The 14,550-nt window shown below is 28.6% G+C and overlaps 1 protein-coding gene across 1 annotated transcript in view; it reads right to left on the bottom strand.

Annotated features, from left to right (window-relative positions):
* LOC136969206 (cellular tumor antigen p53-like) overlaps window positions 1-13,501 on the bottom strand; it is a 39,244-nt gene extending 25,743 nt beyond the window's left edge. The window contains exons 1-7 of the mRNA XM_067263301.1: window positions 13,478-13,501; window positions 12,602-12,645; window positions 7,832-7,910; window positions 6,690-6,879; window positions 3,610-3,720; window positions 1,212-1,317; window positions 685-794 (exon numbers count right to left, since the gene is read on the bottom strand). Coding sequence (XP_067119402.1) covers window positions 685-794; window positions 1,212-1,317; window positions 3,610-3,720; window positions 6,690-6,879; window positions 7,832-7,910; window positions 12,602-12,645; window positions 13,478-13,486 — 649 coding nt within the window. The 5' untranslated portion in view covers window positions 13,487-13,501. The remainder of the gene's footprint in view (window positions 1-684; window positions 795-1,211; window positions 1,318-3,609; window positions 3,721-6,689; window positions 6,880-7,831; window positions 7,911-12,601; window positions 12,646-13,477) is intronic.
* Between the last annotated feature and the right edge of the window lie 1,049 nt (window positions 13,502-14,550).

Genomic DNA, 14,550 nt, shown 5'->3' with positions numbered 1-14,550 from the left:
TTTATCTTCACATATAATGAGCGTTGCCTATCTTTGTTTTCATTCTCTGTCAGTAACTGTTAGATAACAAGTCACAAGGCATACTTATAGATAAAAGAAAATAGGCACAAACATCAATACATATCAATATCTGGACATACTAAATATTTAAAATATACATATCACAAGTGCAATAAACAAATATGTCACAACACATCAGCAACAAATTACGCTCAGCATAAAGTAAATAAAAATGAAATAATCAAATTAACTCCCAATGCTCTTCTAGGTATAATGGCTTATATTAGCATGCCTATATAATGTAAATGATTTTGCATGAACATGCATATCCATGAATGAAGAAAACAAAATTTCAATTTCATACAGGTATCAAACACATAATACACACTACTTCTTAAATTACATAGTACATAATTTTATTGAAGGGTTATCATACAACTGAAACTATTATATACAAAAACCTTTCAATAAAATTATGTACTATGTAATTGTAAAAAGTATATTATATTTTATATATAAAAAAGGGATTAAAGGCTAATTGATATATGAAAAGTATCACATAGTCACAGAACAGTCAAACTGACTGTTTTGTCTGTTCTAGTATTTAATAAGTATATTTCTTCTTTTATCAAAAAATAAATTATTCATATTAAACTACTAAGCTGAAAAAATTAAAATCCAAACCTGTTTTTGGAGTATGTTGTTTCAGCTGTCTTTTTTCCTCGAGTCTCCTGTCTCTTCCAGGACAAGCACAGATTCGAATATTTAATATTCTTTGACCCAAGCAGTGATTACTATAAACAAAAACTTTTAGAGTTTTAACTTTTGAATTGTACTTTTTTATTTGAATTTGTTAATTTTCATTATTAAAACACTGCTTTCTTACTCTGTACAAACTACTAAATTGGATTTAAACATAGCATATTTCTAAATATTTTTAATCTTAATAGATTTTGTCAATCTTCAAAGCTTGAGTTTTTAAAATTTTTATTGGAAAATCATGTTTCTTTTATAGCTCCACACAACTAACCATATGTTTCAAAGAATGTAGATAATTGGCTGCATAAAACTATAAAGATCATTAAAAAGTAAAATTCTGACAAAATTTTGAAAATCTTTTGCTCAAAATGGTCAAGAATCAAAAATATTAAATTTTTGATTAAAACCACCAAGATAAAATTATAAATCTTAATTTATTATAAAATACACACTCTTTTTCCAGTGTAAAAATAATTTGTAGAGCTCTTCGATTCAAACCTCCAACACAACTTCCAAGGCACATAAATCTGTATATATACAAAGAATGGTCCATCCCAACTGCAACAGAATATTTGAAATGTTTATAATAATAATATTACAAGTCTATATAACTAATCATAAATTAAAATTATATCTTTACTTTATATATTACAAAATCTAAGAATCAACATAAATAAAGCTTTGCTAAACCTTCAATATAATAAAATTAAATATAATTTAGGATAATTATGTTTTATAAATATTTTTAATATTAATCAATGAAAATGTTAATACAGTAATATATAATAAAATAAAAATTCAATAATTTAGAATTTTAATTTATGTATATTAAATTTTTAACAATGAACTAATAATTCGCTGATATTTTTTTCCTATTTTGCATAAATTGTGTGATCAAAAAATTCATGAGATATAAATGAAAGATCAGAAATATAAAATGTATTAAAAAATAAAAGTAATAAATTACGAATATTTTTTTTATAACAAAGATTTATATATTTAAATTGAAACAAATAAATAAATCTTTTAATATACCAATATTATAGCTATCTGAAATTTGGAATTATATAATAAAATGGACACATTCTATTTCAGTAAATTATTTATGTATAATATTGCAAATTACATTTTTATTAACTATTTATAAATTTGAACAAAGTTAAATTTCTATTTTGTATTTAGTTAAAAATACATATAATTTAGAATAATTTAACAATTTTTACTTCATATGGAAATTTTAAAAACTTTGATATATGTTTACTATTCTACGAAAGCAATTTTAAAAGTTTGGGGATTGACCTATACAGAGTAGTAGTATGCAAAATATTTCTGTCCTATTTTATGGTCATATCTGTTTAATAAATAAGACGAAATATCAAGCTGAAGTGTCAAATAGTTTTTTGTAAACTGACATTGAAACAAAACTATCTCAGTATACTGTTCAAAATAGATTAAAATTGAACACTGCAGTGATTAAGCTTTTGTTAAAAAAGGTTTAATCAACAAAAGTTTTTAATGAGATGAAAAATATGTTGGTGATCATTCACATTCATTTACAACTGTAAAAAAAAAAAAGCTAGAGAATTTAGCCATGGGCATAACAACAACAACACAAGAAATTCAAAGTGCATGATATTGTTTTGGAGGATCACTGATTGAAAGTGTCCAAAACTGCTAAGAAGGCATCTCAGATAAACAGGCATTTCACATCCTAATCAATGAATTAGGTATGAAAAAAGCTGTCTGCAAGATGAATGCTGCACTTGTTAACAATTGATCAAAAAAATACTCAAATGCAAATTCCATGACTCTCTAGTGTTTTAAAAAGGAAACGGCTAATTTAATTCTTCAATTTGTGACCACTAATAAAACTTAGGTCCACTAGTAAATACCAAAGACAAAACATCAGTTGAAACAATGGAGGTATAGTGATTCTCCACCTCCAAAAAAAGACAGTCAGTTTTGTCTGAAGGTAGGCTTTGATTTTTTGAAATGCTAAGAGACTGATTATTTTCCAAAAAGGCCAAATTATAAAACAGAAGAGTACTATGCTAACCTTTTAAATCAACTAAATAAAAGAAGTTCAAGAGAAAAGACTGAGTTTATCAAACAAAAGAAAAAAGTCATTTTTCATCAGGCTGATCCATGTGTGCTCATACAAGTGTTGTTTCTAATGCAAAAATTGCAGAACTAAAGTATGATTTCTACCCTATCCACCTTATTCATCTGATTTTGTTCCATCTTTCATCTAATCAACTTTAATTCCTTGGTGGAAAGGTATTTTCATCAGACGATAAGATGTAAAATGGCAGTAAATGGTTATTTTGATGATCTTGAAGAATTTGACTTCCAAGATTGAATAAAGGTACCAGACTATCACTAAAGTATACTGAAATTCAGAGACATTATATTGAAAAATAAAAGTACATACAAAAACAAAAATACTTTTTCGTTATCAGGCCATAAAGTTTTCAAATCATCCACATAATATTTAAATATTCCAGTATTAATAAAATGTACAAACATGATTTGACTAATTTGATGAGTAAATACTTTAACTTTTAAAAATTATTTAAATTTCAACAAATTATTTCTTAATACTTGCTGTATCTAAGATAGCTACATAAATTATATTTTGAACGGGTTAAATTTGATACTAGAGCTCATTGATGTATATTTGTATAAATTATATTTTGTTTTATTTTCATCAAAAATCAAACTTTTATTATTTAAAATTTATTCTATAATATATAAGAATAAACTAATATATCTAAATAATCAATCAATCATAAATATTACTCAATAACCTTATTTGTTCAATATATTGGATAATTATAAACATCTTATTACCTTTTGGACTTTCATAAGGAACTGTAACACTTAGTCTTTTAGTAAATGGACATTCCACATATTGTGCAGAACCATTATCACAGCGAATTAAGTGCTCTGGTGCAGGATGACCTAAAATATAATTAAAAATTAAATTTCATTAAAATTAAATGTAAAAACGAGCATTAATAAAAAAAAATTTGTTATTATTTTTTTATAGACATTATTTGTTTTAATAAAATCAGTTTTGATACTATAAACTGCAAAAAGAAAATTTATATTAATCTAATTTACAAGTGAAAATGTTTAACTCAGTTTTAACTTAAATTTATTTCTAATGTAAACTTAACTGATAAAAAAAAAATTCTAAGTTAAAAACTGACCCGAATTTATTTTTATATACCATTTTACCATGTTTTTCATTATTATTTAAATATTTATTTGAATTTTTTAATGCATTATATTTACATGTACAGAGTTTCTCCAATAAGTATCTGGACTGAAGTCACAAAAAGAAATTTATTGAAGATATAGGTACAGTGTATTAATAATTTTCAAAATATGATCCTCCTTCATCAATACACCACTGCCAGTACTTTTTCCAGTCTTTATGCACCCCCTGGAAGTCAGAACTGCAAGGCTATTCAGGCACCCTGTCAAAGCCACTTGGCATGCCTCAATCGTCCCAAAACGATGTCCTTTCAGGCTCCTTTTGATCCGAGGGAACAAAAAGAAGCCGGGGTAACATATCTAAACCATAGGGTGGTTGGGTCAATGTTGACATGTATTTGGCCAGTACCTCTCTCACAATTAGTGATGTGTGACTGGGCGCATTGTCACGATGGAGCATCTAGGTATTGGCGATCTCTTATTCAGATGCAGCGAACCCTAATTCCAAACATTCGAGCACTTCTGTGTAAAATTTACAGTTTACTGTTTTTCCAGCAGAGACAAACTCCTTGTGGACCACACCTTCCACGTAAAAAAAAGAATGAGAATAATTTCACTCTTGATTTGTCAGACATCTAGCACATTGTTTGTCTTTGATGTCTTCCTGGCCATCTTTGAATTTTTTACACCATTCAAATACACATGATCTGGACATGGCTTTGTTCTTTTAAGCCTCACAGATGATATCAAAAGTCTCTGTAGTGGATTTGTTCAATTTAATGTATAATTTGATGGCAAAACGCTGCTCGATGGTTTGCTGAATCTTGATTCTCGACACGAATACTAAACACGTTTTCACTTCAGGCACGATTTACACGCTCCAAAGGCTAGGAGACAACTGAGTTCAGTCATGTAGCTTAAGTGACATCCCCCACCATCGATTCCACATACAGAGACTGCCCTCCACCCTTTCCCATTGGCAGCAAAAAATCAGTCCTGAGACTTATTGGACAAACCCTATATTTTTAATAATGTATTACTCCTATTATTGTATATGTACTTTCCTTCTTTTACATATTTATAATGTGTGTCTATTTGCATTGCAATTATATCAATTATCAAATGGTTGCACTGTAGAATGGGTTTAAAATAGAAAATTATATTTTACAGATACTCTTGAGACAAGCCGCCACAATTGATATGTAGGGTAACATTAACCCTGTTTTTTATAATTAAGTAGACTATGTTCGAATAAATATTGTTCATCTAATTGATTGCTTTTTAATTTTATTTTAACCATTAATATACTTGAATAACAATTCTAAACTAGTTTGGCGTAAAATCAGGTTTTGCCGGTAACATATATATATATCTTAAAATAATTTAAAATGTACTAAAATAAATCTATCTATGTTATTTTAGTTTTCTAATGGGAAACACAGTTAAACTTCCATATTATGGACTTCTATATAGCAAATTTATCCATGCAACAAAGTTTTGCATTGGACATAATGTACACTGGTCTTTCAGACAAAAACATATGTAAAATTGCTTCTAAATAATGAGGTTAAATTTCTGTATAATGAATTTTCTTTAATTTGTAAGAATCCTTGATCATTAAAAGTCAATTACTCCCTTCAGGTTAAGTTTGAATTTAGGTATCAATATGTAAACTCTTTGTAAAATGCCACCAGATATGAGAAATAACAGTTGCTACTTTTAAAATCATCATGTAATCAGCACCCATGTGGCTACTGGCTGTAAAGAATGGAGAGAAAAATTAGGTCCAAATGCAGTCATTGACAGATAAACGATTTACAATTAACAAATGTCGAAAATGTTAGAAATGTGATAATTTTGACAACTGCTGGACAAATTTTGAGACTAGTGAGATTTTATTTTATTTAATAAGTTTGTCTAGTTGGAATTTGAAGAACTTAATATAGTGTTTAAGCATTACTAAAAAAATTAATGTGTTGATAAAGGCTTAAAAAAAAAAAAAAAAAAAAAAAAAGTAGCAAAGTTTGGAATTCCCACTAGTTTATGAACCATAACAACAAATTGCAAATATCAATTTTGAAATTAGCTGATGATGAGAGACCTACAGGAAAACACGATAGAACAGGAATTAATGTCAATGTAGATGAAGCAGTTTAAATGTTCTTAAGTGTAAAACACATTATAAAGATAATACTTTATTTATCAAAAATAAAATATCATCTATCAAAAATTTCTGTATAACAAAATTTCCCTGTGGCAAGTTTTTTTTTTCAGGATTTAGCAACTTCGTTATATAGAAGTTTGACTATAGTTATTATTTTGTTATGTTTATGGGGAAGACTACTTGCCTACTAGCATTGTATCTATACTATTAGAATAAACAACAAATAAATCTATATAAATTTACATGTAATAATAGAAGTTCCTCACAAATTATTTCTCTGTGTTTTTCTTTCAGTTTTTAAATGAATGTCATAATTCAATAATAAATAATTTATTATTAAATTAAATTTTTATCTATGAAATTCTTATTCTGAATTATTTTACGAATTAAAAAAAAAAAAGACAAACGTAATCTAAACATTGCTAGAAATAATGTAAAATATTTTAATTTGAAATTGTTTAAGAAAACAAATGTACATTGGATATAAATAAAACAAAAGAAAAAATTAAATCACAAGAAAAAACAAATTAAAAAATTATATACTTACCCACATTGAGCACGTCTGATGGTGAAGAATGAATTAAACAACGTTTAGCAACATCCTCTCTAAACTCTGAACTAATAAAAACAGGTGTTGCACGAATAATGGTGCCATCTGGTGGCAATTTTTTCACTTTAAAGCGAATTGGACAAGCCACTGCCATGCTTACGTAAAGTTTTTCTTTAATTTCAGAATACTGGAAATATTCACAGAGGTTACATTTTCAAAATAGAGTTTAACATAAAAAAAATCTTGCTACATTATACAATAGTAATGAAAATTATAAACTATCTAAAGTGACATGTTAATAAATTATAAATTTAGAAGTAAAAAACACAGTTCATAAGATACAATAGTTCCATTATAATAAATTCAATTTTGTCAAACAATTACTATTACCTTTTTAGTATTTCTGTAAGATATTTAAAATTAAATGATATGTTAGGATATTATAAATAGTACAAATAATAATAGCCATTAAAATCACACAACTCATTAATCCCTATATAAATGCATGTGTTTGTTTATTATTTTTAAAATTAAAAAGTATTATTTTGCTGCAGATCTATAAGAAACCATAAAAATTTCATGTTTATGATATCATGGATAATGCAAATACATTCCATTGATAATATAACCCAATATATAAGAAAATTCTCGTATATCAGGTTATTCAAGTAATTTAATGAAGCTCTCATGAGATGGTGGACAAATTACTTTGTTTTGAATTATTTATTAGCCTTAATATAGCCCAATAAAAAAATCTGGTAGATTATTAGCCAATGAAATTCTGAATTAAAATATTCAATTTAAAATTTATTCTATAAATTGAATTATAAAACTATTATTTAAAAGAAAACTTCAAATATTTTGCTACTATTTAAAAAAATATTTTTCTACGCCTATAAATTTCTACTTGCTTTTTCAAAAAGTTTTATATTTAAATTTTTATTTATTCTATAAAATATTTTATATGTTCAACATAATAATTCAATACAAACCACTTTACTAAACCTGATACATTGCAATAATACAGCTTCAACTGCCGTAAATCGAGCTATAATTTGGCAATAATTATTATTGCCAAATTATAGCACAATGATTTACAGCAGTTAAAGGTGTGTTATAGATAATTCAGAAAAACTTACTGTCCAGTTAGTGCTTTTCTTAAAATTTTCTTGTGGCTCAAAATAAACAGAAAATTCACAATCATCAACTGAAGAAGAGCTAACATAAAAATAAAAAACTATTTTATTAGTATCAAAAATTCATAACAAATTAGCATAATAAAATATAAATAATTGTTATAAAGTTACATATACTATAGTTGTTCATTTCTAAGATGCCACTGATTCTAAGACACACTATGAATGCAAGTAGATGATGGAACATTGTACACATGTGAACAAGGTGAGGATTGCAAGGCCAGTTGTACCCTTCAAGAATAGCAGCTCTCATTAAACTATCCTTAATGTGATTGTACAAGCTAAGAACAATGAAGTTGTCGGGTTGTCGATTGATTGCGCAGCTCAGGAAGTTGCTCATCCGTGATGTCAAAGCGTGCTACCTGTCATTAAAGGCGTTCCAGGTGGACTGGTCCGATTTCAGGCAATAGGGACGTGGAAATCGATCAGAGGAACACGTTATAGCACCGTCGGTTGATAATAGTAATCGCTGATTGCTTTTCTAATGCTTAGCATCGGTTGTTTTTATTTTAAAATCGTAACTTTGCTTGCAACTGATTATCAGAAATTATGATTGAATCTGTTATTTTCATACTTTTCTTTCTTTATTACGCTTTATTTACCTTTATTTCCCTGTAATTAAAGACGATACAGCTTTAAAATAAACAGATCAGGTTTCATTTTCCAATAGATTATCTCTATTGACATCTGTTTCTTTGTAATAGGAGAGGAAGAGATCGTGTGTCTATTTCCAGTGTTAAGTGTTTATTGCTTTTGCGGTAATCTGAGTAGAGGGGAGAAGTCACATAATAAACCACCAAGTGTTTTATTAGTGTTTAAATAACTGCTCCCCCACTTGTTATTCTTAGTAATTAGAGACGGTATATCGTCTGGTCTGTCATGGTCTGTCACCATCCGTTAAAGTTTATTACTTTCACAACAGGATGTCAAGTGAGCTGCCTCCCACTCCCTGCTGTTAATGACAACAACGCGCTAAGTGTTTTATTACTATGTAAACAAAAACTCCTTTCCCTGTCAGAAGTGGGTCAGATGTCAAGGTTACTTTTTAATGGTATTGAACAGAATGTTGTCCTTGATATTTAAGAACTCAGTTTTGTCAGAACTGTTTACTTTTAATATCTTTCTTATAATTTATTTCTGCTCGTTTAAAAAATTGTCTTTATCATGTTTTAAATCGATTTGTTTTAAATTATACTTATATAAAGTTTACGAGTTAAAATTGCAATGAACATTTTTGTTGTTTCAAAAAATATTTATTGATTATACCGTTCAACTTTGCAAAAATTTTTCCATAATGCTACATCTTTGTTATTACATAAAGATGAATAAAATATATTGCCATTTTATAAACAGATCTTATTGTAATCAATTTGTTTTACTATATTGTATTTTTATTCATATTATATTCGAATTGACCTTTTCATAATTTGTAAATATTCATATATCACATTATATTTTATTCATTTAATTCTATACTACTTATGTAAACACTATTTTTATATCATTTAATTTATTCTCCTTTTATGTTGTCATGTTTAATGTTTTTAATTAGTTTTTAAGCTAATGTGTATAAATATTATTGTGTAAATATTATTCTGTAAATTCTTAAAGTTAATAATAAATGTAAATAGTCATTTCTAATCTCTGTGTTTTTCTAAGAAGTCATAAAAACGTTGCACACTTAACCTTGACATCTGACCCACTTCTGACAGGGAAAGGAGTTTTTGTTTACATAGTAATAAAACACTTAGCGCGTTGTTGTCATTAACAGCGGGGAGTGGGAGGCAGCTCACTTGACATCCTGTTGTGAAAGTAATAAACTTTAACCGACCTTGACAGACGATATACCCTCTCTAATTACTAAAAATAACAACTGGGGAGCAGTTGTTTAAACAGTAATAAAACACTTGGCGGTTTATTAAGTGACTTCTCCCCTCTACTCAGATTACCGCAAAAGCAATAAACACTTAACACTAGAAATTGACACAATCTATTCCTCTCTGATTTCAAAGAAACCGATGTCAATAGAGATAATCTTTTGGTAAGTGAAACGTAATCTGTTTATTTTAAAGCTGTTTCGTCTCGAATTACAGGAAAATAAACGCAAATAAAACGTTATAAAGAAAGAAAAGTATGAAAATAACAGATTCAATCCTAATTTCTTATAATCAGTTGCAAGCACATTTACGATTTTAAAATAAAAATGGCCGATGCTAAGCATTAGAAAAGCGATAAGCAATTAGTATTATCAACCTACAGTGCTATAACGCGTCCCTCTGATCGATTTTCGTGCCCCTATTGCGTGAAATCAGACCAGTCCACCTGGAACGCCTTTGATGACGATTAGCATGTTCTTACGTCACGGATGAGCAACTTCCTGAGCTGCGCAATTGATCAACAACCTGACAACTTCATTGTTCTTAGCCACACTAGTCTATGCAGGTGGTCAGTCTATGGTAGGTCACTACTGTGACCTACCATAGACTGAAACTGCATCCACAGTCAGAAGTACACAAATCAAAAACCCTTCAGAAGCCTGCTTGTAAAGAATAGAAACACAAACAATATTAGACAGCAGCTAGACAGGCTGACATAATATGCTAATAATAATATTCCAAAATGAGATATCAGAATAAAAAAAATACTTCATTGGAAAAATTATAATACAAACATGTTGGATTGTCTAATTGTTTCATTTTGTTCCAAACAAACTACCCTAACTAAAACTTGGTTAATCATTACGGAAGAGACTTGCATAAAAACATTGATTTTTCTTGAAATCATAGAAATTACACAAATCATGTTTTGGCACTAAATCCTTTATTTTAAACTTTCTTTGTTTTAGACAAAAATTTAGCACATATAAACTGGAACTATACTAACAAAATTCACACCTAAATGCTAATTCCAGCAGTAAAAATGAACAAACTTATGCTGCGTTTACAGCAAAGTTTACAGCGCACTAATTTTTTTACAACACTATAATATTAATAATAATAATGAGTCTATTTATAACTTTATTTAAATTATAATTTTATGTTTAAAACGTAATGATTGTTGTATTGTACGGTACATTGTTAAATATTTTTAAAAATTGGAACACGACGGTATTCGACGGTTAAAGAATTTCAAACGATAGAACAGTTTTTTGTTGTACATTCCTGAGGAGGGCCTCTAAAAGAAGTCGAAAACATTTGAACATTAAAGTTTGTTCACTTTTACTGCTGGAATTAGCGTTTAGGTGTGAATTTTGTTGTTGTTTCTTTGTTTTGGGGCAATATCCAAAATAACAGTAAGATTTTACTGTATTTTTGAAAAGGTTTTTAAAAGCAACAGGTTTTAACAAACAAATATTAATTACATATACGAGGGTTGTTTGGAAAGTTCGTGGCCTCAAATAGAACAACAAACAAAATAATATTAAAACTTTTTTATTTTTCAATGTAGTCTCCTTTGTTAGCAATGTATTTATTCCAGCAATGTTCTAGCTTTTTTATGCCATCACAATAGGTCAATTTGTTAAGGTGTGCAAAATACTCGTTCACTTCAGAGATGACTTCATCATTTGAGTGGAATCTCTTTCCAGCCAAAAAATTTTTTTGGTTTGGAAAAAGGTGGAAGTCACTGGAGGCCAAATCAGGTGAGTACGGTGGATGTGGAACTAATTGGAAGCAAAGTTCATTTCTCTTTTGTTCAGTGATTCTGGCGGAATGTGCAGGTGCATTATCGTGGTGGAACAGAACCTTTTTCTTCTTCAAGTGTGGCTCTCTTTCCTTCGATTTCTTTCTTCAGTTTTTCCAAAAGTTCACAGTAATAGACAGCATTGATGGTCTTTACTCTTTCTAGGTAGTCAATATAGATGATGCCTTTAGCATCCCAAAAAACCGAGGCCATCACTTTCCCCGCTGATGAAACTGTCTTTGCCTTCTTTGGTGGTGGCGAACTGTGGTGTTTCCATTGCTTCAACTCTTCTTTTGTTTCGGGAGTGTAGTAGTGGATCCACGTTTTGTCACTAGTCACAAACTGATGCAAGAAATCCTGTGGGTTTTTCTGGTAGAAGTCCAAGCACTCCTTTGACATCAAAGTGCAAACACGTTTTTGCTCGATGGTCGGCAGACCTTCATCATACCCAAATTTTTGGTTAGGATGTGGTGCACTCGGTCAACATAGATGCCTGTTGTCTCAGCTATCTCACGTGTTTTCAAATGGCAATCTGCTAACACCAAATCGTGAACTTGGTTGATATTTTCTTCAGTAATAGCAGTTAACAGCCGTCTGCTGCAAGGGTCATCTTCCACTCTCTCTCTGCCAGATTTAAAAAGGGCTGTCCATTTTATCATAGTGGTGTACAAAGAAGCAGACTAGCCCAAAACTTCATCCATGTAAGCTTTGATTTGAGATGGGGCCAACCCTTTTTTCGTCAGGTATTTTCTGACCGTACGAGTCTGTCTTCTCCATATTTGACAATGCATGTGCAAACTGACTATCTGCTAAGCTGTCGTGGCAAAACTTTATGACAAATCAAGTGGAAATTGGTATTGTATCTTTAGCAAAGATGGCTGAATTATTCCCGCCAAAAATTAAACTGATTGCAGCGCTGCATATAGGCAAGGCCGCAAATGTTCTGAACAGCCCTCGCATTTTTATAATTTTTAAAACTAGTTTATAAAACTTGAATATTTTTTTTAATGTTTAAAGTTTGTTTTTACTTACCTGACTGTAGTTTCTTTTTCAGACAGTGAAAGAGAAGTATCCTCCTAAAAACAAAATTATATATATGAGTTTGATCATCATAAATTATACAAAATCTATAATCTATTTTTTTATACAATATATATTTCACAAATTATAAAAGTAGTAACAAATTAACAGTCTTCATAGGTAAAGCTTTTTTTTCTTTTACATATTCAGTATGTTTTATATTATTTTATATGTTAAGTGTGAATATACTAAGAATATTAATACAATAAAATCTGTTATAATTTTACTTTCAAAATTTATACTGGTATAAAATAATTTTATACGAATTAAAATTTTAATTTATACAATCAATATACATCATAACTGTTCATTTAAAAGAAAACCAAACAACCAAATATAATTAGTGATTAATGTCAATCTGTACAAAACTCATTCTCATATAAGTATTTCATGCAAAAAACATTTTAAAAAATACATTAAATGTAGTTTTATCATCAGTAGTCTTAAAATTTTTGTAAGCCACAATGTCAATATTACCGCATTCAGTTCCTTCAATTTTGTGAATTTTCAGGATTTAATGCATCATAACCTTAATCTCTAGATGAATTTTTACCTCAAACACTGTTTTTCAAAGAAGAAGAAAAATACTGTATTTCATGTTTGGGTGATAGTGACAAAAATGTGTATGTTTCTAATTTAGAAACCGTGTGAAGATACATCAAATATTCAACAGGAAACAAACGAGTATTCTAGATTACTGTCAAAAGACAGCTTTAACAGTTTAACAGTGTAAAATATGTCTAGTGGTGCCAGTTCTTATATATTATATTGTTTGAAACAACTTTCACAGAAGCATTTACACTAAAATTATTATTATTTTTTACTCACTTTATACATTTTGAATGTATACACACATTTATATATTTGTACATTCTGGCATGTTTTTAAGGATTTTACCTATTCTGCAATTTAACATATTTTTAATTAGTTCCTTGAAAAATGTTAAATCAAGTTTCTACTGTATAATCTTTTCATTTTCCATATAAACAATATACAAGCTTATACTATTAATTTTTAATTTTATTATTTTATAATGTCTTAAATTTTTTTATCGACATTCAATAAGAGTAATCAAATCACATCTCTAAATATTTTTAACTTTGGCCTTGTACGTGTCACAAATGATCTTTTTATTTATTATTTGAAGAAATATGTAATGAAACTGAAATAATGGTTTCAAATAGTCTTTGTCAAATGATTAAAAATCTTACTCAATTTTTTTTTATTAAAAATTCTTAAAAAGTTGAACAATTGATATTGATCTGAAATCATAAAAAATTATGATTTATCAATTTCTGATAACTCAAAGAAATGCTTCACAGCTAGTTACAATACATTTTGCAAGCTGTAATTATTTCAGATAAAATTAAGATTTAAGAATCATTTGAAAATATTAGCATCCGTCTTTCTTAAAAATTTACACAGACAAAACTCAAAAATGAAAAACTTTCTTTGGCATTCAGAAAACAAATATGTTAAGCATGTCTATGGAGATACAAGTTAGTTACTTAACAAAAATAAACCAGCAATGAGTTGCTCAACTTTCCTAACTTTAAAATTTTGGTGGCACCATCTGTAACCACTTTATTTTAAAACTTTTATATTTTTAACTATTAGAAAATAGTAAAAAGCCAGATTTTGAGAATAGGGATGAGTTTTATATAAAAAAAAAATTGTAAATGCTAACAACAAGTAAAGTCGTCATTAAGTCTGATCCGACTAGAGATAAACATGACCTCCATTGTCTCCCTACCCTGTCAACCTTTAACAACCAAAATTTAATAGCATCAATTCACCTAATACACAAACCTCCCTGCAAAATTTCAGAAATTTTTGACAAAAAGAACAGGAGTTATTAAGCTTCAAAGAGGATAAACAAAATTGTGCCCCCACACACTAAT

Source organism: Centruroides vittatus, unplaced genomic scaffold, assembly GCF_030686945.1.
Source record: "Centruroides vittatus isolate TY-2023 unplaced genomic scaffold, ASM3068694v2 contig_1758, whole genome shotgun sequence".
Lineage (NCBI taxonomy): Eukaryota > Metazoa > Arthropoda > Arachnida > Scorpiones > Buthidae > Centruroides > Centruroides vittatus.
This window is presented reverse-complemented; position numbering and strand designations above follow the sequence as displayed.